Source organism: Ovis aries, chromosome 14 (genome assembly GCF_016772045.2).
Source record: "Ovis aries strain OAR_USU_Benz2616 breed Rambouillet chromosome 14, ARS-UI_Ramb_v3.0, whole genome shotgun sequence".
NCBI classification, from domain to species: Eukaryota; Metazoa; Chordata; class Mammalia; order Artiodactyla; family Bovidae; genus Ovis; species Ovis aries.
Window position 1 is genome coordinate 808647 of NC_056067.1, and position 26002 is coordinate 834648.

Consider the following 26002-nt stretch of genomic DNA (forward strand, 5'->3'; position numbering starts at 1 on the left):
CTGCAATGTCATATCCTTACAGCAACTCATTACAGCTGATTCTCACATGAGTGCCGCTTAGCGCAGAGGAAGGATCTTTAATCAACCCCCAGGGAGATGGAGCTGACATGGTTCCATGGCTTGTTCTGAGCTGGAGCTGCGGTGGGGGCTCCTAGCTAACTGTGTCTGGTCTGACTGAGGGTGGCCACTGCCCTGGGCATCTGGTAGATGCAGCCCCTGCTTTAGGGAGAAGCTGATGGCCCAACAGTGGTGGCCAGAGAAGCAGGTGCTCTGAGAATGACTCGGGGTCATAAAGGGGACGGCCAGGGTGGGCTGGCAGTGGGGGATCACTCCACAGAGGGGAGGACGCTTCTCTGACCCTGCATCTCAAGGGCCCTTATCCGTCCTGGGCACCCAGGAGGGCCCCGCTGCTGTCTTGGGCCCCCACATTTCCCTCCTGTCCCGGACTGACGCCCTGGGCAGGCAGGCGAGTTTGTTCTCACGTCTTTGCCCCAGCGCCCCACACTCACATTCCCTGGGCCTGGCACTGATTTGCTCATTCATTCATTTACTTGTATGCTCAGAAAACATCCCTTGAGCATCTTACGTGCAAGATCTGTGCTAGGCACTGAGAGCACATGTGAACAAGATCAACAGGGCCCTAGGAGTCTGAAGAGAGGGACACGGCATGACTGTTGATCAGACAGTCACACAGCAAGGAGGAATCTGCGGCCATCGCTAGCACTCTAAACGAAGGGCCAAGGGCCATGGCCCAGTCAGGAAAGGGCCCCTGCTGGAACAACAGTTAAGCCATAATCTGGGGGATAGTTAAGAGTGGGCATGAGAACGAGAGAGAGTAGGGCCTTCCAAGAAGAGGGGCAGCATGTGCAAAGATCCTCTGGCAAGAGGGAGCAGCGGGGTACAAAGGCCTGACAGTTGCTGTGTCTAGGGCACAGAGAGCAAGAAGAGGCACAGGGGAATTAAGTGGAGAGGAGTTCAGGTCATACCCCAGGGAGGCTTTGGCTCTTGGCCATGGATGGGAACAAGTGGCTGGCAGGGTGTGATGCTTTCTGAAACAACATCCTGGCTGCAGCTGTGGAGGCTGGAGAGGTAGGGGCAGGGTGGATATGGGGAGACCACTGCAGAGCCGGTAATCCAGCCAGGAGGTGACAGGGCCAGGACTAAAGGTTTGCATGGGTGAGGGACAGGATGCATGCGGAGATGAACTGGAAAACGAATGTCTGCTGAGTGAGTGAGGGGAAAGATGTGTGACTGGATGACAGAGGTTGGGGCCAGTGAAAGGAAGGATGAAGGGCCATGTGGCTGGGTGGAAAGAATGTGTGTGAAAAGGCCATGACTGAGCGGCTGGATGGGAGAGGGGGACAGAAAGAAGGATGCGTAGGTACTTATCCTTGGATGAGTAACTTGTTTCATTGTGTGGATGAAACACGAATGCAAGATGGGCCCTGCAGGAGGAGCGGGGTGGGAGGAGGAGATATGCCTGGGTCAGGATTCTCCACACCTGACCTCTGCACACCCAGGCCACATCCTCCAGGAAGGGGAGGCCGAAGGGAGAAAGGTCCCAGGTGGTGGTGTGGGCCAGAGTTTCATGCCAGGTCATGCCTCTACGGGCTGGCCCTGGGCCACAGAGAGGACAGGCAGAGCAAGGGGACCCAGCCAATTCCCAGCCTGCCCCAGCTCCCTTAGCCTGCAGAAGGCCCTTCTGTCCCTTGCTGTGAGGGGCAGGAGTGGACACTGGGCATTCTGGAGGATGCAGCCTGGCAAAGACTTGATGATGACTGTCCACGTAAAAGTTAAATATATTTTTTCAAGCATGTAAAAAGTCAGATCTCTAGGTAGGCAGATGAGTAGCTGTATTTGCATTAAAAACTAATGTAACAAAAATACACAAGGCAATAATTCATAATGCATTCTATTCTACAGAGTCATCTTTTAATGCGTGACATATCCTGGGCAGCTCCTCTGTGCTAATTTTATTTAATGAGCACATGTTATAGAATTTTCAGAGCACTGTCCCCGGGCAATTAAAATGTGTGAACCTTTTCAGTTAAATGTGTTCCTGAAGGAAAGTCCTCAGTGTGAAAACCAAGGGAATGTCCAGGTGTTGCCAAGGTGGACTCTAGAGAAAGGCGCTGCTGTCGTGCTCTGCGTGCTGGCCCTGGGGACCTACAGCCCTCCTCCCCCGGCCCTGGGCCTCCAGGCTGCCACTCCTGCTTTTTCTTGGCCATGCCCAGCTCTCAGGCCTGGACCCACACAGTGAGAAGCCCTCCTTGTGCAGGCACTGATTGAGTGCCCACTGTTTGCCTGACCTGGTTAAGCTGGGCACACTCTGCACCGAGGGACATAAAGGCTATGCAGGGGACCAGTGGGAGCTAAAGGAGGCTGAAATGCCTCAAAGAGAAGCAGGGGCCCCTCCTCTGAGGTACTGACAGCTCTCCCCTTCCGCATCTGTGTAATGGGCACGCCAGCTTTCTGGCCTCTGCAAGTCTGTGAGCCTTAGGTCTGGAAGGGGCCACAAACAGTCTCCAATGAGTAGCTCCCAAACTTTGGTCCTTGGAGCCTCGGGCTTCCCAGCCCTGCCTCCCGCCACAAACAAAGCAGTGCTGCTTCTAATCTTGTTTTCTTTTTTGGGAGGTGGGGGTTGTTGGGGTGTGAGGAGATGAGTGACTTTTTTTTTTTTGGCCACACTGCTGGGCATGTGGAATCTTAGTTCCCCAGCCAGCGATCAAAACCATGTGCTCTTCATTAGAGGCACAGTGTCTTAACCACTGGACCACCAGGGAAATTCTCCCTCGCATGGTTTTAAATATTGAGGTTCCACGCAGCAATTAGCTTGAAAAAGGAGGTCTGCTGCTTTAAAAGATTTTAAAACTGATTTAGTCCATATATGGTCTGTCTGACAGAATGAGGTCCACTGGAGAAGGGAATGGCAAACCACTTCATTATTCTTGCCTTGAGAACCCCATGAACAGTATGAAAAGGCAAAATGATACGACACTGAAAGATGAAGTCCCCAGGTCAGTAGGTGCCCAACATGCTACTGGAGATCAGTGGAGAAATAACTCCAGAAAGAATGAAGGGATGGAGCCAAAGCAAAAACAATACCCAGTTTGTAGATGTGACTGGTGATAGAAGCAAGGTCCGATGCTGTAAAGAGCAATATTGCATAGGAACCTGGAATGTCAGGTCCATGAATCAAGGCAAATTGGAAGTGGTCAAACAGGAGATGGCAAGAGTGAACGTCGGCATTCTAGGAAGAGGCGAACTAAAATGGACTGGAATGGGTGAATTTAACTCAGATGACCGCAGTATCTTCCTACTGTGGGCAGGAATCCCTTAGAAGAAATGGAGTAGCCATCATAGTCAACAGAAGAGTCCAGAATGCAGTACTTGGATGCAATCTCAAAAATGACAGAATGATCTCTGTTTATTTCCAAGGCAAACCATTCAATATCACAGTAATCCAAGTCTATGCCCCAACCAGTAATGCTGAAGAAGCTGAAGTTGAACGGTTCTATGAAGACCAACAAGACCTTTTAGAACTAACACCCAAAAAGATGTCCTTTTCATTATAGGGGAGTGGAATGCAAAAGAAGGAAGTCAAGAAACACCTGGAGTAACAGGAAAATTTGGCCTTGGAATACGGAATGAAGCAGGGCAAAGGCTAATAGAGTTTTGCCAAGAGAATGCACTGGTCATAGCAAACACCCTCTTCCAACAACACAAGAGAAGACTCTACACATGGACATCACCAGATGGTCAACACCGAAATCAGATTGATTATATTCTTTGCAGCCAAAGATGGAGAAGCTCTATACAGTCAGCAAAAACAAAACTGGGAGCTGACTATGGCTTAGAGCATGAACTCCTTATTACCAAATTCAGACTTGAAGAAAGTAGGGAAAACCGCTAGACCATTCAGGTATCACCTAAATGAAATTCCTTATGATTATACAGCAGAAGTGAGAAATAGATTCAAGGGATTAGATTTGATAGACAGAGTGTCTGAAGAACTATGGACAGACGTCTGTGACATTATACAGGAGGCAGTGATCAAGAACATCCCAAGAAAAACAAATGCAATAAGGCAAAATGGCTGTCTGAGGAGGCCTTACAAATAGCTGAGAAAAGAAAAGAAGTGAAAGGCAAAGGAGAAAAGGAATGATATACCCATCTGAACACAGAGTTCCAAAAAATAGCAAGAAGAGATAAGAAAGCCTTCCTCAGCAATCAATGCAAAGAAATAGAGGAAAACAACAGAATGGGAAAGACTAGAGATCTCTTCAAGAAAATTAGAGATACCAAGGGAACATTTCATGCAAAGATGGGCTCGATAAAGGACAGAAATTGTATGGACGTAACAGAAGCAGAAGATATTAAGAAGAGGTGGCAAGAATACACAGAAGAACTGAACAAAAAAGATCTTCACGACCCAGATAATCACGATGGTGTGATCACTCACCTAGAGCCAGACATCCTGGAATGTGAAGTCAAGTGGGCCTTAGGAAGCATCACTACGAACAAAGCTAGTGGAGGTGATGGAATTCCAGTTGAGCTATTTCAAATCCTGGAAGATGATGCTGTGAAAGTGCTGCACTCAATATGCCAGCACATTTGGAAAACTCAGCAGTGGCCACAGGACTGGAAACGGTCAGTTTTCCTTCCAATCCCAAAGAAAGGCAATGCCAAAGAATGCTTAAACTACCACACAATTGCACTCATCTCACACACTAGTAAAGTAATGCTCAAAATTCTCCAAGCCAGGCTTTAGCAGTACATGAACTATGAACTTCCAGATGTTCAAGCTGGTTTTAGAAAAGGCAGAGGAACCAGAGATCAAATTGCCAACATCCGCTGGATCATCAAGAAAGAAATAGAGTTCCAGAAAAACATCTATTTCTGCTTTATTGACTATGCCAAAGCTTTTGACTGTATGGATCACAATAAACTGGAAAATTCTGAAAGAGATGGGAATACCAGACCACCTGACCTGCCTCTTGAGAAACCTATATGCAGGTCATGAAGCAACAGTTAGTTAGAACTGGACATGGAACAATAGACTGGTTCCAAATAGGAAAAGGAGTTTGTCAAGGCTGTATATTGTCACCCTGCTTATTTAACTTATATGCAGAGTGCATCATGAGAAACACTGGGCTGGAAGAAGCACAAGCTGGAATCAAGATTGCCAGAAGAAATATCAAAAACCTCAGATATGCAGATGACACCACCCTTATGGCAGAAAGTGAAGAGGAGCTAAAAAACCTCTTGATGAAGGTGAAAGAGGTGAGTGAAAAAGTTGGCTTAAAGCTCAACATTCAGAAAACTAAGATCATGGCATCTAGTCCCATCACTTCATGGGAAACAGATGGGGAAACAGTGTTAGACTTTATTTTGGGGGCTCCAAAATCACTGCAGATGGTGATTGCAGCCATGCAAAAGATGCTTACTCCTTGGCAGGAAAGTTATGACCAACCTAGATAGCATATTCAAAAGCAGAGACATTACTTTGGCAACAAAGGTCCATCTAGTCAAGGCTATGGTTTTCCAGTGGTCATGTGTGGATGTGAGAGTTGGACTGGGAAGAAGGCTGAGCGTCGAAGAATTGATGCTTTTGAACTGTGGTGTTGGAGAAGACTCTTGAGAGTCCCTTGGACTTCAAGGAGATCCAACCAGTCCATTCTAAAGGAGATCAGCCCTCGGTGTTCTTTGGGAGAAATGATGCTAAAGCTGAAATTCCAGTACTTTGGCCACCTCATGCGAAGAGTTGACTCATTGGAAAAGACTCTGATGCTGGGAGGGATTGGGGGCAGGAGGAGAAGGGGACGACAGAGGATGAGATGGCTGGATGGCATCACTGACTTGATAGACGTGAGTTTGAGTGAACTCTGGGAGTTGGTGATGGACAGGGAGGCCTGGCGTGCTGAAATTCATGGGGCGCAAAGAGTTGGACACGACTGAGAGACTGAACTGAACTGAACTGATATATATATATATATATGAAGTGAAGTGAAGTTGCTCAGTCGTGTCCGACTCTTTGCGACCCCACGGACTGTAGCCTACCAGGCTCCTCCCTCCTTGGGATTCTCCAGGCAAGAATACTGGAGTGAGTTGCCATTTCCTTCTCCAATATAGTTATATATATATAATATATATATATATTATATATATATATATATAACTGTATGTAGTTCTTTGGTCACTGAGTGGTGTCCAGCTCTTACAACCCCATGGACTGGGGCCCACCAGGCTCCTCTGTCCATGGGATCTCCCAGGCAAGAATTCTGGAGTGGGTTGCTATTTCCTTCTCCATTTCTCCGGGGGATCTTCCTGGCCCAGTGATGAAACCCGTCTCCTGCATCTCCTGCATAAGCAGGTGGATTCTTTACCACTGAGCCACCAGGGAAGCTCATATACTCACACGTGTGTGTGTGTGTATAAATTACACAAAATACTGTTGTTCAGTCACTAAGTCATGTCCAACTCTTCGTGACCCTGTGGACTGCAGCACACCAGGTTTCCCCGTCCTCCACTCTGTCCTGGAGTTGCTCAAGTTCATGTCTGTTGAGTCAGTGATGCTATCTAACTGTCTCATCCAAAATATACAAATTATACAAATACACTTTTATATATATATATACATATACATATATATATATAATTTTTCCCTAGGAGAAAAATTTGAAGTGGTTTACAAAGCTGCACATGGCATAACAGAGTGAAAATTATTTAACGACAAAACTGGAATAAAGGGGAAATGAAGGTGAAGTTAGTTTGGAAAAAGGTAGACAAAGAGATGTGCGCACAGTCTTGGGCAGGTGAAACGGTCAGGTAGCGCTATGTAGGTGAAGACACCGCCTGTGTTTAAGTTGACAGACATGAAGCAGCTGGCCAATGCCTGGTGCATCTCGCCTGCTTAGACCGCTGGGGGCCTCTAAGAGCAACTTCCACTCATTCATTCAACAAACACTTTGTGAGCAATGCAGGTGTGGGCAGGGTGTGAAGCGATTGTGGGTTTACCCACTGTCAGAGGAGACAGCAGTCAAAACGTAAGCCACCTTGGCCGCTCAAACACAGCGCAGAATAAACATGACTTGCTCTGGAGCCCATGGGGCAATGGGCGCCTCCAGCCAGGCCAAGGAGGATGTGGTATCTGAGAGACCCCCGTGGAGGGAGGGGCCGGTGGTGGGTGAGAGGACATGGGGTGAGCCGTGTGGACGGATGCTGGACCCAGAAGGGAGGTGTGGAGGGGTGTTGAGGAGGGGCCCAGGGAGGAATCGGCCAGCCTGCATGAAGCCGCTGGGGGCTGGGGCTGGGCTGGGGGACGATGAGTACTTCACATGTGCACAGAGCTCTCTGGCCTCTGCTAGGTGGTGCCTGGCTGGTGGGTTGGCGGACGTGGACAGGCCCATCAGGAACACTGCGCTGCCCACGTGGGTGCTGGTGTGGCGAGAGGCAGGGTTCAAGGACCAGGGCAGGGCTGGGCCTGGGGCAGGGGGTCCGGGACAAGAAGCAGGCAGATGGACAGTTGTCTTGGAGGTCATGCTGTGGGCGTCTCTGGGCTGATCCATGGAGGGTGGGCGGGCTCTGGCAGCAGGGAACAGGAAGGGCTGTCTAATAGCAGGAGAGGGAGGGCCCTGAGGCTGCTGTGCAGCCGGTCTGCCTGGAGCTTGGGGCACCAGAGGCAGTGTGGACGCAGGTGAGACAGAACTTTCCCCCAGGGTGGGGTCAGGAAGGCGTCCTGGACTGAATTCAAAAGTACTGGGGAGTGAACTGGAGATACCGCCTCTACCGCCTCGCAGCTGTCCATACTTCACCTCTCCGTGGCCCACCTGTGTAAGAGCGCTGCCGTTCCGCCTCCCAGAGTCTCCTGAGAGGATTAAAGGAGAGAATTCTCTTGGCACCATGAACCAAGAACCACAGGCCTGTTAGCACCCCGCAGCCTCAAAGTTTAAAGAACTTGAATGGGCGGGTAGGAAATCCTCCCCTGAAGACTAGGCCCAGTGCTGAGGAGCTGGGAAGCTCCATCCGGCCTGGGAAGCACCCTGATCCTGTGGTCAGGGCTGCCCTTGGCCCTGCAGACAGCAGCCGCCCAACCAGAGGGAAAGGCCCGTTTACTGTTTTCATTAAGTGGCACCATTAAAGGGTCCTTTGGGGCAAGATTTCATTTCAAAAGAATTAAGGAGCTGGAAAGGAGCTAGCAGCAAAGTTGGCCACATTAAAAACCCATTATAAATGTTAAAATACAAAAAAAAACCTCATTCCCACATGCTCTCCTTTGGAAGCAGCCTGGGGCTGGGATCAAGCTGAGGTGCCAGGGCAGGGGAGCGCCTGACCTTCGACCCTGAGAGTTGGTGTGTGCGGTGGTTAGGTGTGTGGACAGAAGCCAGATGGTCTGGGTTCATGGCCCAGAGTTGCCAATTATTTTAGAGGGGTCTTGGTAGGGCTGCTAGGTTTTAGCAACTTAAAATATAGGACACCCATTTAAATTTGAATTTCAGATAAACAATCAATAGCATTTTGTGTAAGTATGTCCCATGCAGTATTAGAGATTAACATATATTATACTTTACATTATCTGTTATTTATCTGAAATTCAAATTTAACTGGGCATCCTGTATTTTATCTGGCAGCTCCAGGCTTTGGGCAAGTTCCTTTACCTCTCTGGATCTCAGTTTCTCCATCTGTAAAATAGGGATAAAATAGTAACTCCTACAGTTAAGAGGACGGGGTTTAAAATGACGCACTTACTGTGGCGCCTGGTCCCAGCTGGGCTCTGCCTTCCTGGGCCCTGGATGTGGATGGGGCCACTTGCTGGGGGAAGAGGGGAGGAGGCCGGGCCCAGCCTTCTGGCACACGGCTCCCACCATGACTGGAGAGGCAGGATTCATGAGGAAGCTGTTTACGGGGCTGGGGGAGAAGGGGACACAGGCAAGGGCCACAAGAACAGACATTCATTTGTGCAAAGCCCTCTGTGCCTGGGTGCTCAGAGAGGGCTTCCTGGAGGAGGCAGCACTTGTTCCAGGCTTGAGGTTCAGGCCAGGCCTAGACAAAGGAATAGAAGTCAGTGGTTCTGCAGGGTGAGCCTGGAGTCCACTCAGGGTGCTGGCAGAGAACGGTGGACTGGAGTACAGGGCTGAGAGCGAAAGAGCAGTGGGGGTGAGGTTGCCGGGGGAGATTCCGGAGCACCCCGGCTGTGGCACTGACGTGGTGGCGCTCTCTCCTGAAGGCAGAGGGAACCCATCAAGGTTTTTGCCCCTCAAGGAGAGTGAACCAGATGCGCTAGAAGGAGGGAGGCAGGCACAGGGTGTCAGTGGAGGCAGGAAGACACTTTAAGAGGCCACCGCCGCACTGGGACCCAGGCAAGGAACAGGGCGCTGAGAGGCGTGGCCAAAACAGGCAGGGATGCTCGTGTCTGCCCCCACCCCGTGGCCTTCCCTGGGGACGCAGCTGGTGAAGAACCCGCCTGCAGTGCAGGAGACCCGGGTTCAACCCCTGGGTTGGGAAGATCCCCTGGAGGAGGGAAAGGCTACCCACTCCAGTATTCTGGCCTGGAGAACTCCATGGACTGTACGGTCCATGGGGTCACAAAGAGTCGGACACGACAGAGCGCCTTTCACTACAGTACCCCATTGAGCCCAGAGCACTCCCAGTCCTCCCAGTCCAGACACGGAGGCTGCCCTGCAGACGTCACCTCCCGTGGACATGGACCCCCAGCAGGAGGACAGCTTGTGCTTGAACCCAGGAGCCAGCTGCCTGAGGCTGGGGCAGGACCAGCACAGGACCAAGGCACCCACAGCTCGCCCCTCCTCTTGCACCTCCTCAGCCCACACTTGCAATTTCCTTTAAAGACCAAGGCCGTTGGTTGCTCCTAGCTTTTGCCCTAGTTACCGGCACACATTAATTTTATGGCAGAAATTAAATTCTGTCCAGTCCTGTTAGTGCTCGATTATTCCTTGCTGATTCCCTTTGAATAAATATCTGTGAAGAGGGTTTAATTAAAACTTCAACAAGGGGAGCAGCTTCTTGAAAGGTGGTATCTTCCCACACAGCTGCGGGTGGGCTGCCTGGCCTAACCAGCACAGTGTTCAGGGGAGGCCAGAGAGCCAGGGCAGGATGGGTGCAGGGGGCCATCAGGAAGCCAGGCATGTCCGGGCGAAGGGAGCCAGCCCCGCGTGGTCACCCCAGGGTGCAGGAATGAAGGCGAGCTGACAGCCAGGCCTCCTGGATCCCGTTCCAGAGCTTGCCCAGAGGTTGCAAACTCAGACCCCTACAGAGGGCCAAGCATGGGGGGTGCAGGTGAGCAAAGGAGGTTGAGGAGCGGGCTGACTCCAGGGCATCAGGGAGGAAACAGGCAGCCGCCCAGGCCTGGCCTGGGCTGAGGCAGAGCAGTGAACCGGAGATCCCCGCAGCTAGGTGACTAGCGGGCCCGGAGCTCCTGGGTCGTGGGCCTTTCCAGTTCACATCCCGATTTGTACTTTTATGTAAAAGTCTCCCACGTTTTACCTGTTGGATTATAACTTTCGATTTTTAGAGCTCAGCATGCACCAAGCCAGACCCTTCTGCATTCCAGACTGAATCCTCAAGTGGCAGCTCAGGGACTCTCCATTGCCCCGGGCTCTGTGCGTGTGTCCCCCACAGATAACACCCGGGGCCTGACCGTGGCCTAGACGACCGAGTGTTCTGTTCCACAAGCCCCTGCAAATCTCCTTGTACCCTGCCCCCAGGGAGCTCCTGGAGGAAGCCTTTCTCTTTGTCTGGGCTCGGCCACCACCACAGCCACAGTCAGGGCCAGTGTTGGGAACAGGGCTAAGAGCCAGTCTGTTCCCAGCTGCCCCAGGCAGACAGGCCTCAGTCTCCACGGTAAGTGATGTCCAAGAGCAGCCCACAAAGTCCAGCCAAGCCCAGACTCTTGCTGCATGGGGCTGGCCCCTTCTCTCATTCTCACATGGCAGCAAAGGGGAAAAGGAATAGAATCGAACAGCCACGCTGAAAGAAACTCATCCAGGGCGCTCCACTTGGTTTTCTAACATTTTCAACCAAAAAGCCCCCATTCAAAAAACATGACAGCACAGAATGCCGAATGGATGTAAGTGCCTTGCTCTGCTTGACACAGAGGAGGCACCTGTCCTCCAGACCTCCGTCATAGTCCTGATGTTAGGATACCCACGCTCACTGGTGGAGTGGATTTGTCCATGAGGCTGGACTGGTTCTTTTCTGCCTGTGCTCAGCATTGGAATATTCTAATGCAGCACTTGAGGGGGCAAAGGCCAGGCACTGAGGGGTCACCCACAGGGTGAACCTCCAGCTTTGCTTAGGTCGCAAGAGCCAGAATCAGCCTGTTAGCCATTTTTGTGTGTAGAACCAGACCGCAAATGTATCTGAATTTTACTGACTCAAACGTGAAATAAATTTTTAGTTTTTAAGCTATGGACAAAACAAAACAAAATACGGCCTCTGAGCAGCACTGGCCTCTGAGGGTACCTTTGCAAACTCCTGACCCAAGCCAGCCGCTCAGCTGCAGCCCTCAGGCCAGGAGAAGACTGCGGTGGGGAGGGGAGGGGGGTGCAGACACCGCGGGACCGAGAGCCCCTCGATCCCAGACATGGTGGGCGGGGCAGGTGGCGGAGGGCGTGGTCGTCCTGGGCTCACAGATCAGCTGGGGAGCAGCCTACCACAGTCCTGAAGCCTGCAGAGGGGGGTGGTCCCCCCAGTGCCCCGTGCCTGTAGGAGTCCAGGCCAGAGTAGGGGTGTCCTCTGCATCCCGCTCCCAGGAACCGACTGTCAGGAACCTCCAGTCGGGGCAGAGTGAGGATCCCAGGGGGTGACTGGAGCCCAGCCTCCTTCAGTGCCACCATGAGGTGATAAATGGCCCCAGAGATTCCCTGTTGTTTTCTGATGAGGACTTTGGAATTCTGCCACTGCTGGGTAAATAGAGAAGCAGGATTTTCCAGTGGAAGCTGCTCGAACTGGCGCCTTCACTGTGCCTGTGGGTCTGGGTGCACCCACAGCGTTCTTTGGGAAATGGCTCTGGTGTGAGTCTTACCCCACTCGCCACCCAAATGATAAAAGTTAATGTTCACAGAGCAGCTTTGATTTCTGTAAGAATGATTAGCAAAACAGTGCTGTTTGTTTAATATAAAGAGTGAATCAGCTACTACTCCATCAGATGCTTCCCTCACCTCTCAAGCAGCCTAATTTTCCCACTTAACCACAACAGCAACTTCTGTGTGCTGCAGAGCTCTTCCTGGCCCTCCTTAGGAAAGGAGGAAATAGACTGTTAGCAACCAGTCATCACAGCAGCCTGCATGTCCTTAGGAACATTGACCTCTCCACGGCGCATGATACAGGAGACTAGGATAGGAGGTCCTGCCTCAGCTGAGCCAGAGGCACTCTCCTGGTCCTTGCTCTGGAGGGTCAGGTGAGCCCTGGACAACGCAAACAGTCCTGCCTCGCTCCAGGAAGCAGTGAGGACGTGGACTAGGGCAGCAGATGCGGGAGCAGGGGCGGGTGGGGGAGCTAGGTGCTAGACAATTGCCCACTCCCCTCCACCGGACAGCGGTGGGGAGGGGACGGGGCTGCCAGACCCCTGAACTCTGACCCGTCCTGCTGTGAAGGCCCTCTGCTTCCAGGAGCAGCCCAGAAGGCTGTCTTCCCCGGTCGACCCTGGCTCATCTGAGTATCTCGTGAGGGATGCAGCAAGAGGTTCCAAAACCCGAGTCCTCCACCCCTCAGAGACCCAGGGGCGTCTGTCTGTCTGTCTGTCTGGAACACAAATGCTTGGGAAGATAGTTATTCTGTTTATTCCATCTTGGAAAATATTTCTCTCAGGAGGACAGCCCTCAAAATTGGTTCTTCTCCAACACTTTTCAGAAAAGGAATTATGTTGTCCTTTTCATTACCATTTTATTCACATGGCTCTTACTCTGTTTGAGGCACTTTTTTAATATATGATTGTATCAGTGAGCTTCTGACTCTAAACCGTGGTGACTTGGATGTGACGGGCAGCCATCTATTTAGGTCATGGTTCTGTGGGTCAGTGCGTATTTCTCCTGCTGGTGTCTGTCAGCTTCTTCATGCACCTGTGGTCATCTGCCCTTCCATTTGGGGCCGGCTGGTCTAGAGGGACCTCAGCTGGGACATCTCCTGGCTCTTAACCTGCAGCAGGCCAGCCCGGTCTTCTCACATGGCAGTGGGTTCCAGGAGCGACAGAGAAAGGCAAGCCTCAGTGCACTTTTCAAGCTGTTGCTTGCTTCACGCTTGATAATGTTCATTGGCCAAAGCAAGTCCTGTGGCCAGCCTCGTCCGTGTGCGAGGGCACCGTCACGGAAGGTGAGGGAGGAGGGGCATTTGTGGCCGTTTCTGCGACCTACCACTGTCGCCTTACTTAGTCTGGACCCAGCCTGGGGAGCCATGCCCTGCACATACTCGTTTCACGGCACCATGCGTGTGCCATCCGCATTTTACTGAGTGTGCCCCAGGACCCAGAGAGGTGAAGGGTGTTGCACGGGTCCCACAGCAACCTGGCCGGAAGCTGTCCTGGTTCCAGCCCACTACCCCATCCCACCTCCTCGGGGCCCGTCCGTGGCAGTGCGGGGTCAGGGAGACGAAGACGTGCCATGGAGGAGCCAAACCCGGCTCCCCCGACAAAGACATCCTCAAGCAGAGACATGGACGACCCCGGTGCCTGCCCCCCAGGCACTGGCCTCCGGGAGCACCCTCTCTGCAGCCCCTGTTGCCCGCCGCCTGGCCCCGTCCCGCTCCGCAGCCCCTGTTGCCTGCCGCCTGGCCCAGCACAGGAGCAGGGTGGTTGTTTCAGTTCAGGGTTGTTTCAAAGTCTTCTGCAATTTTACAACTTTTAAACATGAGGAGGTGAGACTGCAATAGTGGAAAAGACACAGTCGCCAGTATTCGGAGGCAAGTTGCCGTCTCTTCTCCAGTCTCCCGCGCCCACAGTTCTGCAGCGTTCGTCCCGCCTGGCTGGCATGTGCCGTGCCTCCTGGCCCAGCGTGCCTTGAGGACCTGGATGTGCCCTACTGCACACACACACTGCTTTTAAGTGCCTCGCATGCTTGTTTCTGTCTTGCCTGCACGGGCCTGAGTGTCAGGGTTTGCGGGAGCAGAAAGATCTGCACCAGGATGGGGAGGCCAGTGAGGCTGGGATGGCCACGTGAGCCCACTGGGCCCAGGAGCCAGTGCCCTGCTGGTCACCCCTGTTTCCACACCTCCGAGCCTCGGTGAGTCCACCCAGGCATGTGGGCTTCCATCAGCTGGTCTGTTACCACATCCACCCTTGTCCTTCCCAGAGACACATGGCCGTGAGGAGCAGCAAAGGAAGACCCCAGCCTCTGGAGCGACCGCACCGTGGTCCTCCCTGTGACGGGGGGCAAGAGGGTTTGTCAGCTTGGGTGAAGCTGCAGAGGAGGGCCAGGCGTGGTGATGGCGTGAGAACAGTACCGCAAGGGAAGGTCGCCCGTTAGGGCCCTCCTGTCCTGTGCTTCGCAGTGGGGGCTCAGGGCTGGGTTCAGAAACACCGACCTTGGATAGGACGGGCACAGCAGATGGCCTCTGCCCTCTTTTCTTTCAGATCTTCCAACACAGCCCTCATTTCCTAAAATGAACAGATGGAATCCTGGCATCTTGAGCCAGAATGGGCCTGGATCATTTCTCCAAGCCCCTCCTCGTACAGAGGGGAGACTGGGGCCCAGGTCACAAGAATGAGGGAAACACCTTGGACAGGAAAGACAAACGGCTCTTACCCCTGGAGTGGGGAAGAAGTCAGGGGCTGAAGCCCGGGCTTGTCAGGGAAGCCACAAGCCTGGCCGGGCTGGCGGCAGCTGCAAGCAGCCGGGTGGAGGGGCTGCGGCCTCTGTGCATGTCCGTGGGCTGGAGGGCCTCCTGCGCCTCCCCTCAGGGTACAGGGCTCCAGCCCAGCTGGCTAGGCGGGGCGAAGGGAGGAGAGGTTTCCATAAGGTGCAGATAGGCAGGGTGTGGCTGGAAACTGCTTCCATGGACGCAGCGCGATTCTTTGCAGGTTGGTAGTGACACCCACATGGTTCGGGCAGGACCAGGGGCATCCATGGTGCCTCTACACTGGCTCCTCCTAATAACCTGAAGGGAGCCCCCCACCCCCCAGTGAGAAGCCTGGGGTTCAGGGTGGGCTTTTTCCAAGTTGCCCAGGAGGCCTCCCAAACAGATGAAGAGCTGATGGCTGACAGATGGGGAGCCCGGCAGGCAGCCCGGGTGAGGAGGGTGAAGGCAGTATGTCACGGTCCCAGTAGTGGGCCAGAGGCTTGGGTTAGAGCTCACATGGAAGACACAGATGGGGGTGACCTCCCATCAGGATAGTGCAAGGGTCACTCCAGGGGGGCCCTAGCCCACTGACCTCCACCAAACATTGATTGCTGAGTGCCCCACTTTGACCCCTGGGGCTGGACTGACGGTTTGCGGAAAGAAGACTCACACATTCAGGATGCCTCAGGCAGGGTGTCTGTGAATGCAGGACTGTGCGGTTCAGGCGGGAGCTGGAGGGGATGGAGTTGTGTGCGATCAGGGAGTCTCTCCGGAGGAGCGGGCAGCTGGGCCTTCAGCACCGAGGGCGCTTCGCAGTGTAGTCCTGGGGGCAGGAGTGGAGAGGGGGCACAGAGTTCTTATTCAACTAAAACAATGCCTGGACTCGGGATCTGCTGTCTAGCACACGCCCTTCAGGCAGGGGCGCCCCGTGTCTGGACCACGAATGGGCTCCTGCGCAGCTGGTAAAGAGGAAGCCGCCGCAGAGCAGTCGTGTCTGGCTGGGTACCAGCAGGGCACTCAGAGCAACAGCCCAGCGGGGGGTCTTATGCGCCCCCCCCCACCCCCCCATCCCACCCGCTCCCAGGAGATAACCCTGCCCCTTCTCTCGTCCCCTGCAGGCACCGGCCCAAACTACGCCACAGACCCACTCCTGTCCCTGTTCCTGTTGGCCCTCCATGAGTTCCTGCACCTGCTGGCAGGGCCCTGACAGACTCCGCGGCCTGTGCTCCTGAGCGGCCCACACGGCTGCCCAGCCCTGGGTGAGGACCGCACCGCCAGATGGACAGAGACAGACTCAGAGACGCATGACCAATCCACGTGGAAAGCAAATAAACCGTGTTTTTGGGGGAAGTTACACAAATGTAGACCACCTAAAATAATGCATCTAGTTTCCAAATAAGATGGAGTTTGGACCCTGCAATATGCATGGGATCAATGATTTCTCTATTTTAATGTATTTTTCTTTTCAAACTTTTCTTCGAAGTCTTCATTTTGCACGAACTGTTGAGCAGTTATCTTTAGGATACTATGTAAAAACGTCAGGTCAAAGCCTTTTTGACAAAGCAAAATATTTTTAGTAGATTGTTGTGTTTAGGAAATTTTTTAATTTACTTTTTTCTTTGGGGGGTTTTCTTTTTTATTAAATTATTTCTTTTGAGACATTTTGATTAAAAAAGATACATCTTATCATAATTAAAATTCACTGTCAATAATATTTATTTTTAAATAAAGATTGGAAACAAGGTCAGACACTCGTTTATAAACTGTACTGTATATTGCTGAATAACAGTTGAATAAAAAACAACTTTGAAATAACCTTTCTACAGACATGTATGAATTTAAGCCGTGGTGCCCCGAGCAGCCCAAATGCCGAGTGCTGTGCCCTCCTGGTCTCTGCTGCCAGCTGCACTGGTGGCTGGCTGCAGCCCAGGGCTCCCGGCCAAGGCCACACTGGGCAGAACAGAGTGCTTGCCCAGCCTCCGCCAGGGACAGGGAACCTTGTGGAATGCACCCCCCCAGTCCTGGTCCTCAAGGAAAGGAATTATTGGAAAGAGGTGTGATATAAATCAAGAGCCATTCTTTCCCTTCCGGCTTAACGACCTGTCAGTGCATCTGCTCAGGTAGAGATTATGCATCCAGGTGTGATTACTGTGGCTGGAGTCACTGCTAGTTTGAGGAGAGAATTTGGGGAGAGAGTGGGGCACTCCACACTCTGTGTTCATGCATCCAGAGATTGTGTTGAGACCGAAATGTGTGTGTCCAGGGCAGGTTGAACGTGAACGTCGCTCAGTCGTGTCCGACTCTTTGTGACCCCATACGGCCCGTGGAATTCTCCAGGCCAGAATCCTGGAGTGGGCGGCCTTTCCCTTCTCCAGGGGATCTTCCCAACCCAGGGATCAGACCCAGGTCTCCCATGTTGCAGGCGGATTCTTTACCAGCTGAGCCACAAGGGAAGCAGATTACACATGTCTTAGAGAAACAGACAAGCCCTGGGGGGTGTTATTCTTCGATTCCATGACAAGATCGCACTAAATTGCCAGATCCTATGGATTCGTTTAAAATCTAGCCAGTTTTTAAACAAATGTGCTTGTCACTGATGTTGCTCACCAGACATTATTACTTCTTCACTGGCTGGCACCCTGCGGCAGCTGGGGCCGTGTTATCTGCTCTGGCCACTGAGTTGAGAACAGAGGGGCATGTATGATTTCCAGTTCCAGATACTGGATCACTAATGCGAGAAGCATTCCTTTCCCCCATAGGACAACTGGTGACTTTCAAGATAATAAACACTCTGCCAGCCTAGGTCCCGACTTTCTACTATGGGCAGAGCCCCCTCTGCAGGTCAGCTTTGGAAATGCAGCACGATGAGGGATTGGCCTTTGCCGTTTCAGGGCACTGAGCTTTGGGGTTGTTAGTTACTGCAGCATAATCCAGCCTATCCCTATTAATTCAGCAAGGTACTGCCGTATTTATTTGAGAGAAAAGAGAAAGTAAGTTTTTTTGAACAGTCCCATGTGTGCAGAGAGCCCCAGTGTGGAGCTGACAGACTGGGATACTTGTGAGAAGATGACCTTGAGCCAGCTGTTTTTAGTGGCTGCATTAAGCTGTTTCACATTTCATTTATGTTGACCAGCACCAATCAAGTTGTGAATTTAATCATTTTGTCTGGTGGACAGTAATTCTGTCCAGAAGGATCATCGCTGTTTATGGCTAACTCAATACTGCACTGGGCTGTCATGTTAAATACAGGCGTCTGTGCTTGAAAAGAAAAAGGGACTTCCTGGATGCCGGGCTGAATGGAAACAATGCGTCAGTGATGGGGATGAGGTTGTGCCAGATCACTCCAGGGGCCAGGAGCCAGGGAGCCATCTTCCATCGCCAAAACCAGACCCCTCTGCACACTTGCAGTCAGCCAGGCCCCTGCCCAGAAGTGACTGGCCCTGAGCGTGGGGTGCGTGTGGGGAGAGGAGGCAGGTGTGTTTGGCGAGCTGCTCCCATGGGCCGCCCTTCTCAGCACTGAGGCAGCGCCTTGCAGCCAGAGGAACAAGCCCTTAAGTCTCTCCCTGGAGATCACGGTCTCCTGGGAAGGAAGTCACGGATGAACCTTAGCAACTTCCCTAGAGTGGGAGCTCCACTGCCTCCCCACCAAGAGGTGACAATGAGAAACGGAGGAATCAGGGTCCATAGGTGGCAGCAGCAAATCCCTCTGACCTTGGGACCCCCGTGCTCCAGCCTCCCTGCTGGTCAGTGCTCTGGACTCACAGGAGAAAGGGAAGTCAGCCCCTGCAGACCCACTGAGCAGGCTGATGGGACCTGGGTACATGCTCTCTGGGGTCCTTTATGCCACCCTCCTAGACAAGGACCAAGAATGAGTCGTTTGCTTTGAATATTATGGGATGCATACAAACCGGGAGGGCTAAGCACTCACCGAAAAGAGAAAATGTGGGACTGGACTCAACCCAAACCACCTTTTCCTTTGGATTTTGGTCCCAGCCCCGGGCAGACAGGGGTCCAAGGACAAGACAACTCATTTCAATTTGGGAACTCTGGCCCCAGCCTGTGACAACTACCCGCTCTGCTTGGAGGGACTGGGGAAGAAGGGACAGTCAGCATGGCGACCAACACCAAAATGAGGGCACGGAGGCAGGAGGGCAGAGGAGGGAGATGATGGCGGGCAGCCTGCACCCCAGCCAGAGGTGGAGCGAGAAGGGGAGAGCACAGGGCAGGGCAGGGGGCCAGGTTTGTGGGGAGCCACCCCTGCACCCCAGCTGTGGTAAGGGGCTGGCACCGCACGCTGCTGGCCCACCTGGGCCCTCAGGTAGCACCTCGGGCACAGCCTGGGAGGAGGACAGGAGCCCCCGCGTCTGACGGGAGGGGATGTGACCGGGGCCGGTGCACTCCAGTTTTGTTTCCACCTCCACCGCACAGTCTCAGTTACTGCTCTGAGTCGGAAGGGGCGCTGGGTCTGACTGATCTAGACCGGCCTCAGTGGTATACCAGACGAGCCATCTGTGAGCCGCGCTCGCAGCCAAGGGGCTTCTCCCACAGGGCAGGGGCACCCGTTCTCACCCAGTGTTGCCTTGCTTTCCCATAGAGGCCCCTCTCTGCATCAGACATCAGCCGCCCTCCTGCCGGGGCTCAGAGGGCGCAGCCCCTTCATTCCATTCCCCGGATACCGAGCGGCGGGAGGCCTGCCGCCTCTGCCCCGTGTGCATGCCTGCTTAGCAGCCTGCCGCTCTAACTCTCTTCCCAGGTGGGGCGGGGAAGGGCGCAGAGGGACTGGGCGCCAGTTCAACCAACCTGCACAGCGACGCTGCTGGCCCAAGGAGCCCCTGCCCTCCTCAGCCCGGAGGAGGCCTTACCTCCTCCTTGGGACCCCAGGAACGCTACGATGCATGGAGAACCCATGTCCTTTAGGAAGGACCTGCCCTATTTTGTGGCTGCAGACACCACATGAGCTAAAGTCTGGAAACAACATTGGCAGTGACCCCTTTTAAATGACAAAGACCCATGGAGCACTAAAAATACATTTCAAGTCAGAAAATATGACTTCACATCAAGTCTAATCTGCCAGCAACTAAGAAAAATACAACAAAAATCAGATTTGCTCACTGCATCTGATTTTTTTAAGGGGGAAGTGATAAGTAATAATTTTTACTATATAATAAATGATTACAGTAAGTGATTAGTGATAAGTAATACTCTTAGAAAATATAGATATCTTTTAGATTTTGAAATCAGGGAGGACTTCGTAAATAAGACACCAAAAGTGGTTACTATAAAAGAAAAGATGGATAATTTTGACTGCATTATAATTAAGATCATTTATCAAAAGATACCATAAAGAGAGTGGAAAGAATTCATAAAATACAACTAACAAAGGGTTAGAATCAAGTATGTATAAACAACTCCTGGAAATCAGTAGGAAAACCACAAATAATACAATGGGAAATTAGACAAGAGACATGAACCACCATATCACGGAAGAGAAAATATGTCCAGAAAATATATAAAAGGTATTCAGCCTCAAAGTGATAGAAAGTGAAAGTGAAGTTGTGTCCAACTCTTTGCGACCCCGTGGACTATAGCCCACCAGGCTCCTCCACCCATGGAATTCTCAAGGCAAGAATACTGGAGTGAGTTGCCATTTCTTTCTCCAGGGGATCTTCCCAACCCAGGGATCGAACCCAGGTCTCCCACGTTGCAGGCAGACACTTTAACCTCTGAGCCACCAGATATTCAGCCTCAAAGTGATGAGTAATATAAATCAAAGCCACAGCGATTATACCCACTCAACTGCGTGTGTGCAAACTCAGCTGCGTCAGTAGTGTCCAAGTCTTAGCAACCCCGCAGGCTGTAGCCCACCAGGCTCCTCTGTCCATGGGGTTTCCCAGACAAGACTACTGGAATGGATGGTCATTTCTTTCTCCAGGGAATCTTCCTGACCCAGGGAGGAGCCCACATCTCCTGCGCTGCAGGTGGATTCCTGTACCACTGACCCACCTAACTGCAGGAGGGTGAACTAGTCTAACGTCACTGGAAAACACTCGGCACTCATTCTTAAAATCAAACATTCATATACATACCTTTTGACCCAGGAGTTCCACTTCTAAGTAGCAAAAACTCGAGCTCACGTTCATATCCCCAGGGACGGTATAAACAAAAGCACACAGCAGCCCCACTCACGTAGCCAGGAAACAGACAGAGTCCCCACAGGCAGGACAACAGCTGGGTCTGCTGTGGAATGTGCTGATGGCACAGTACACACGAGCCAAGGAGAGTGGACTGCATCTCAGCTTCTGTTAGTTGAGAAGAGTAAGTCCCCCAGAACTGCATATACTATTGCTATAATACTCTTTTCATGAAGTTAAAATCCAACTAAAACCGATAGATAGATGGATGGATGGGCGGACTCTTAAAAACACACAAGTCTATGTCTGACGCAGGATACAGCATGCTTGGGGCTGGTGCATGGGGATGACCCACAGAGATGTTATGGGGAGGGAGGTGGGAGGGGGGTTCATGTTTGGGAACGCATGTAAGAATTAAAGATTTTAAAATTAAAAAAAATTAAAAACTAAAAAAAAATAATAATAATTTAAAAAAAAATAGAATGTGTCCCTAACCCTACCATGGTGTTTCTTTATAGTACACATTCAATAAATGTTGAATAAGAAAACATTAAAAAAAAAACCACACACAAGACGAGATAAAATTATCTAAGAAGCAATGTAATGCAGTGATGAACATGGATTCCTTGGTGGAGGGAGGCAGGAAAGCGGGGTAGGGGAGAGAGGAGCACACAGGTGGATGTAGGTGATTACCGCAACCAGTTTTCAAACTGAGTGGTGGGGTTGGTATTATTTTGAATGAATGAATGAATGAAGCCATACACAAATCAATGATGAGAGCCTATCATAAATAAGGACTGATTAATCAATTCTGTGCAGATGAAATTAAAAACAAAAGAAGGAAAAAAGATTGCAAACTATCAGGGATTTATGTTAAAACCAAAAGCAAAATAACTTTCTCTTTCCACAGCCCCAAGACAATGCACGTCTCAATTCAGTCTCCCACCCAGAGGTTGCAAACTGGCAGTCTGTGGGCCACACAAGGATATTTGTTTGGCCTGAACAAGGATTTTTATTATTACTTCACAACATTGGGAACTCTCGTGTAAAACTCAAATTTCTGTCTTCCCCATAAAAAACCGTAGTATGTGGCCCACATTCCCCACAGGGCCCACATTCCCACGCGGTAAATGTAAGTGCCAAGCAGTTGCTGTCTCCTACAAAAACAGTCTCCCCACTTCCCAACAAGCTCCACCACTCCCTGTCGCCTCACCCAGCTTGCAGCATGCAGATACACGGTCTGCAAGCGCCTGCAGGCAAACGAGCATGCACCCAGGAGGCCCTGGGTCTCCAACCCTCCTGTCCCCTCAGCAGCCTCTGACAGCTGTGGGCCCTTACAGGGCCAGAAAGCAGCCATCCAGAATGCTCCTCCAAGAGACTGGAGCAAGTCGAGATTCAGGGTTCACCAGAAACCCATTCCTAAAGCAGGTATTTACGTTTTCAAATAACATGTATCCAGTTTTTTATTTAAGTACACATCAAAGAAGTTAAATTGGATTGCAGATACCCTGAGTTTCTTTTTCCATGCAAATGCTATTTTTTCTGTGCCTTTCTTTTTTTTTTTAGTAAATTATAGTATACAAAATTTTCCATTTTGCTTTGAAAGGTCTTCTGTGTGTCTACAACAAAACCTAGCAACATACTTCACATAGGTGACTAATACACTTTGCAACAGCAAACAGATTCCTGCCCCTTCCAGCAAAAGACTTGGTATTATTATTCCAGCTCCCTCCACTGACCCAGCCCCAAGCACTTCCATGGTTAAAGTATGATCCCACCACCACCACTTCCCATACCTTCAAACTGGCCCTAAGGAATTGGCGCTTTAAACTAAGGCAGATCACAGTCACTTTTCAGAACGTTAATTCCCATAAAACGGAGTGTCAGTTTTACATGGACGGCTCTCCTTTATCAGAAAAAACTGATTCCATTTGACTGATTAATTGTCCGTAGACGCGTCAAGGCTTCCAGACTAGAGGTGATGGCTGGGGAGGAGGCAGCCACACAGTGTTGTGACGTGTGAGGCACTCCTGGACTGGGGAAGCCAGGAGATTACAAATGTACAAATTATTAATTCAAATCAATACAGCAAGGGGTTCAGGCTGAGAGACATTCAATTACATTGTTCAAAGAGAAGATGCTCATCTTCAGCTAGTCTGCTCCGTGTTGCAAATAATAGAACATTTTTAATTTGTGCGGCAGGGATGTTAATCTTTTGCCATGTAATCCAGTCCTTGGGGCCCGCCATAAATATGTGGCACTGAGTGCGTGAGGCTCCCTGCGGAGGGCACTCAATCAAGTCAGCCCGGGCTTCCCTGCCTGTCTCTTTACGTTAATCTCTCATCACTCGGTAAGGAAATATAAGCAAACGGATGATGGATGGATGGATGGATATGGAGGCAGAGATAAGGACAGAAATTTTCAAAAACTGTCAGACACCCAGACCCCCAACCATGAACAGTTTATGACTTCCAAATTTGGCCTCATCCAGTAGCACAAATCAATCCCAGAAGAATTATTCACATCCCAAAAGGAATCACTTTAGAATTCCTTTAAGTAGCAGGCTCCTGTAGCACGTTTAACACAGAATTTGAATTCCAACTTCATTATACAGAGACAGTGAAGCACGCACGCAGAAATAAAGTTTTAGAAGGTTATACCCCAAGGTGTTAAAAGCTTACGTCTCCAGGGGTGGGTGGGATGGTGTTTACGCCTGGCTGTGAGGTTCAATTTTTCTGTGATGAACACTTACTAAAGTGTTTTTAATTAAAGAAAAGACAATTTCACTCACACAAACACACATACGCAAAGGAAGATTCAGTTATAAAGGTGGAACTTCCCAGCGGGGCTTCCCTGCTGGCTCAGTGGTAAAGATACCACCCGCCAATGCAGGAGACTTGAGTTCGATCCCTGGGTTGGGAAGATCCCCTGGAGAAGGAAATAGCAACCCATTCCCATATTCTTGCCTGGGAAATCCTATGCACAGAGGAGCCTGGCGGGCGACAGTCTGTGGGGTCACAAAGAGTCAGACAGGACAAAGCGACTAGCTTTCACTTCTCAGTGCTTTTTCACGAACAGCTGTCACAGAAGGAGAGGCCTTATTACACCTCTTTTCAAGGTGTGCTAAGATACGGAAACAAGGCCCATTGGTCTCAGGCTGTCTGAGCAAAAGGCAGCCCACTCGGGGACACGGAGCCAGCTCTCCACGGGCTGCGACAGGCAGCGTGCACAGAGCTGAGTCAGCCACAGGGAGGGGCCCGCTCTGAGCGGCGCCTGGGAGACAGAGCTGCACCGCGTGAATCAGAGGGCACCTGTCAAGACAGAGACAGGTGGGGGGGGGGGGAAGTCAACCACATCACAAATCAAAAATAACAAGGAAAACTCCAGTCAAACAAGACTGAAGAAACTTCAGCTCTTCTGCTCTTAGCCTTGCCAGGGTGGGCCGCGGAGACTCACCTGGGACAATAGAAACACGAGGCGCATGAAGATTCTGCAGCTCCAAGTCAAAGGATGCATTTGTTGACTGTGTAGAAAACTAAAATCAGTCAAATAAATGAAAAATTTGCCATTTCCCTCCTAAATTTCATGAGACAGGGACTAAGAAGATAACTTATCAGGCAGGAAAAACTCCAGCAATTGGTTTTTATTTATTAAAGGGCTGCATGGCGTTCGGCATGCTGCAGCGTACATTTTCTACGAACTAGAGATCAACAGCAGTCCATAAGACCAGCGAGAAAGTTCAGAGACTTCTGTCCTTGTTTATTACCATAAATAAGTTCTCAATTTCCCCATTTACACTGTTGGTTAAGATTAAAAGGGAAGTTTCGCTGAAAGATTATTTGTAAATGCCACCTGAAGTGATAAACTCAGCCATGCCAATTTGGGGCATCTACTACATTCCGTTCAGTTAGAACTGGACATGGAAGAATGGACTGGTTCAAAATTGGGAAAGGAGATATGTCAAGGCTGTATATTGTCACCCTGCTTATTTAACTTCTATGCAGAGTACCTCATGAGAAACGCTGGGCTGGATGAAGCACAAGTTGGAATCAAGACTGCCGGGAGAAATCTCAATAACCTCAGATATGCAGATGATACCACTCTAAAGGCAGAAAATGAAGAACTAAGGAGCCTCTGGATGAGGGTGAAAGAGGAGAGTGAATAAGCTGGCTTAAAACTCAACATTCAAAAAACTAAGATCATGGCATCTGGTCCCATCACTTTATGGCAAATAGATTAGGGAAAAGTGGAAACAGTGACAGTTTATTTTTGTGGGCTCCAAAATCACTGGGGATGGTGACTGCAGCCATGAAATTAAAAGATGCTTGCTCCTTAGAAGAAAAACTATGATAAACCCACACAGCATATTACAAAGCAGAGACATCACTTTGCCGACAAAGGTGTATACAGTCAAAGCTATGGTTTTTCCAGTAGTCATGTATGGATGTGAGAGTTGGACCATAAAGAAGACTGAGCACCGAAGAATTGATGCTTTTGAACCGTGGTGTTGGCGAAGACTCTTGAGAGCAAGCAGACAGCAAGGAAACAAACTGTCCTTCGGAAAGCAAGGAGATCAAACCAGTCAACCCTAAAGGAAATCAACCTTCAATATTCATTGGAAGGACTGATACCGTGATGCAGAAGCTCCAGTACTTTGGCCACCTGATGGGAAGAGCCGACTCAATAGAAAAGACCCTGATCCTGGGAAAGATTGACGGCAGGAGGAGAAGAGGGTGACACGATGAGATGGATGGCATAATCCTGACTCGATGGACATGAGCTTGAGCAAACTCCAGGAGATGGTGATGGACAGGGAAGCCTGGCATGCTGCAGTCCCTGGGGTCACAGAGTCAGACACAAGTTCCTGCTTCTGAGCTATTTAGGCACAAGGGTTGTGAGGGGCGGAGGTGTGACTGTCAGTGTGTCCTGACCGTGGAGGTACTTTCTGAGCCACACAGAACTTTCTCTCAGCCCTCTCTGACTTCACAGTGCTACAGTGGATGCTTCCAGACAAGGATTGAGGGCCCTCCTCAAGGTGTAGCCTGTGTTCTCTGCTTTTCTACCAGGGGTTTCCTCTAAGC

At 50.9% G+C, this 26002-nt stretch overlaps 1 protein-coding gene across 1 annotated transcript in view; it reads left to right on the forward strand.

Annotated features, from left to right (window-relative positions):
• Window positions 1-16600, forward strand: part of VSTM2B (V-set and transmembrane domain containing 2B) — a 29124-nt gene extending 12524 nt beyond the window's left edge. The window contains exon 5 of the mRNA XM_027977611.3: window positions 15909-16600. Within this exon, the coding sequence (XP_027833412.3) occupies window positions 15909-15997 (89 nt within the window). The 3' untranslated portion in view covers window positions 15998-16600. The remainder of the gene's footprint in view (window positions 1-15908) is intronic.
• The last annotated feature ends 9402 nt before the right edge of the window (window positions 16601-26002 follow it).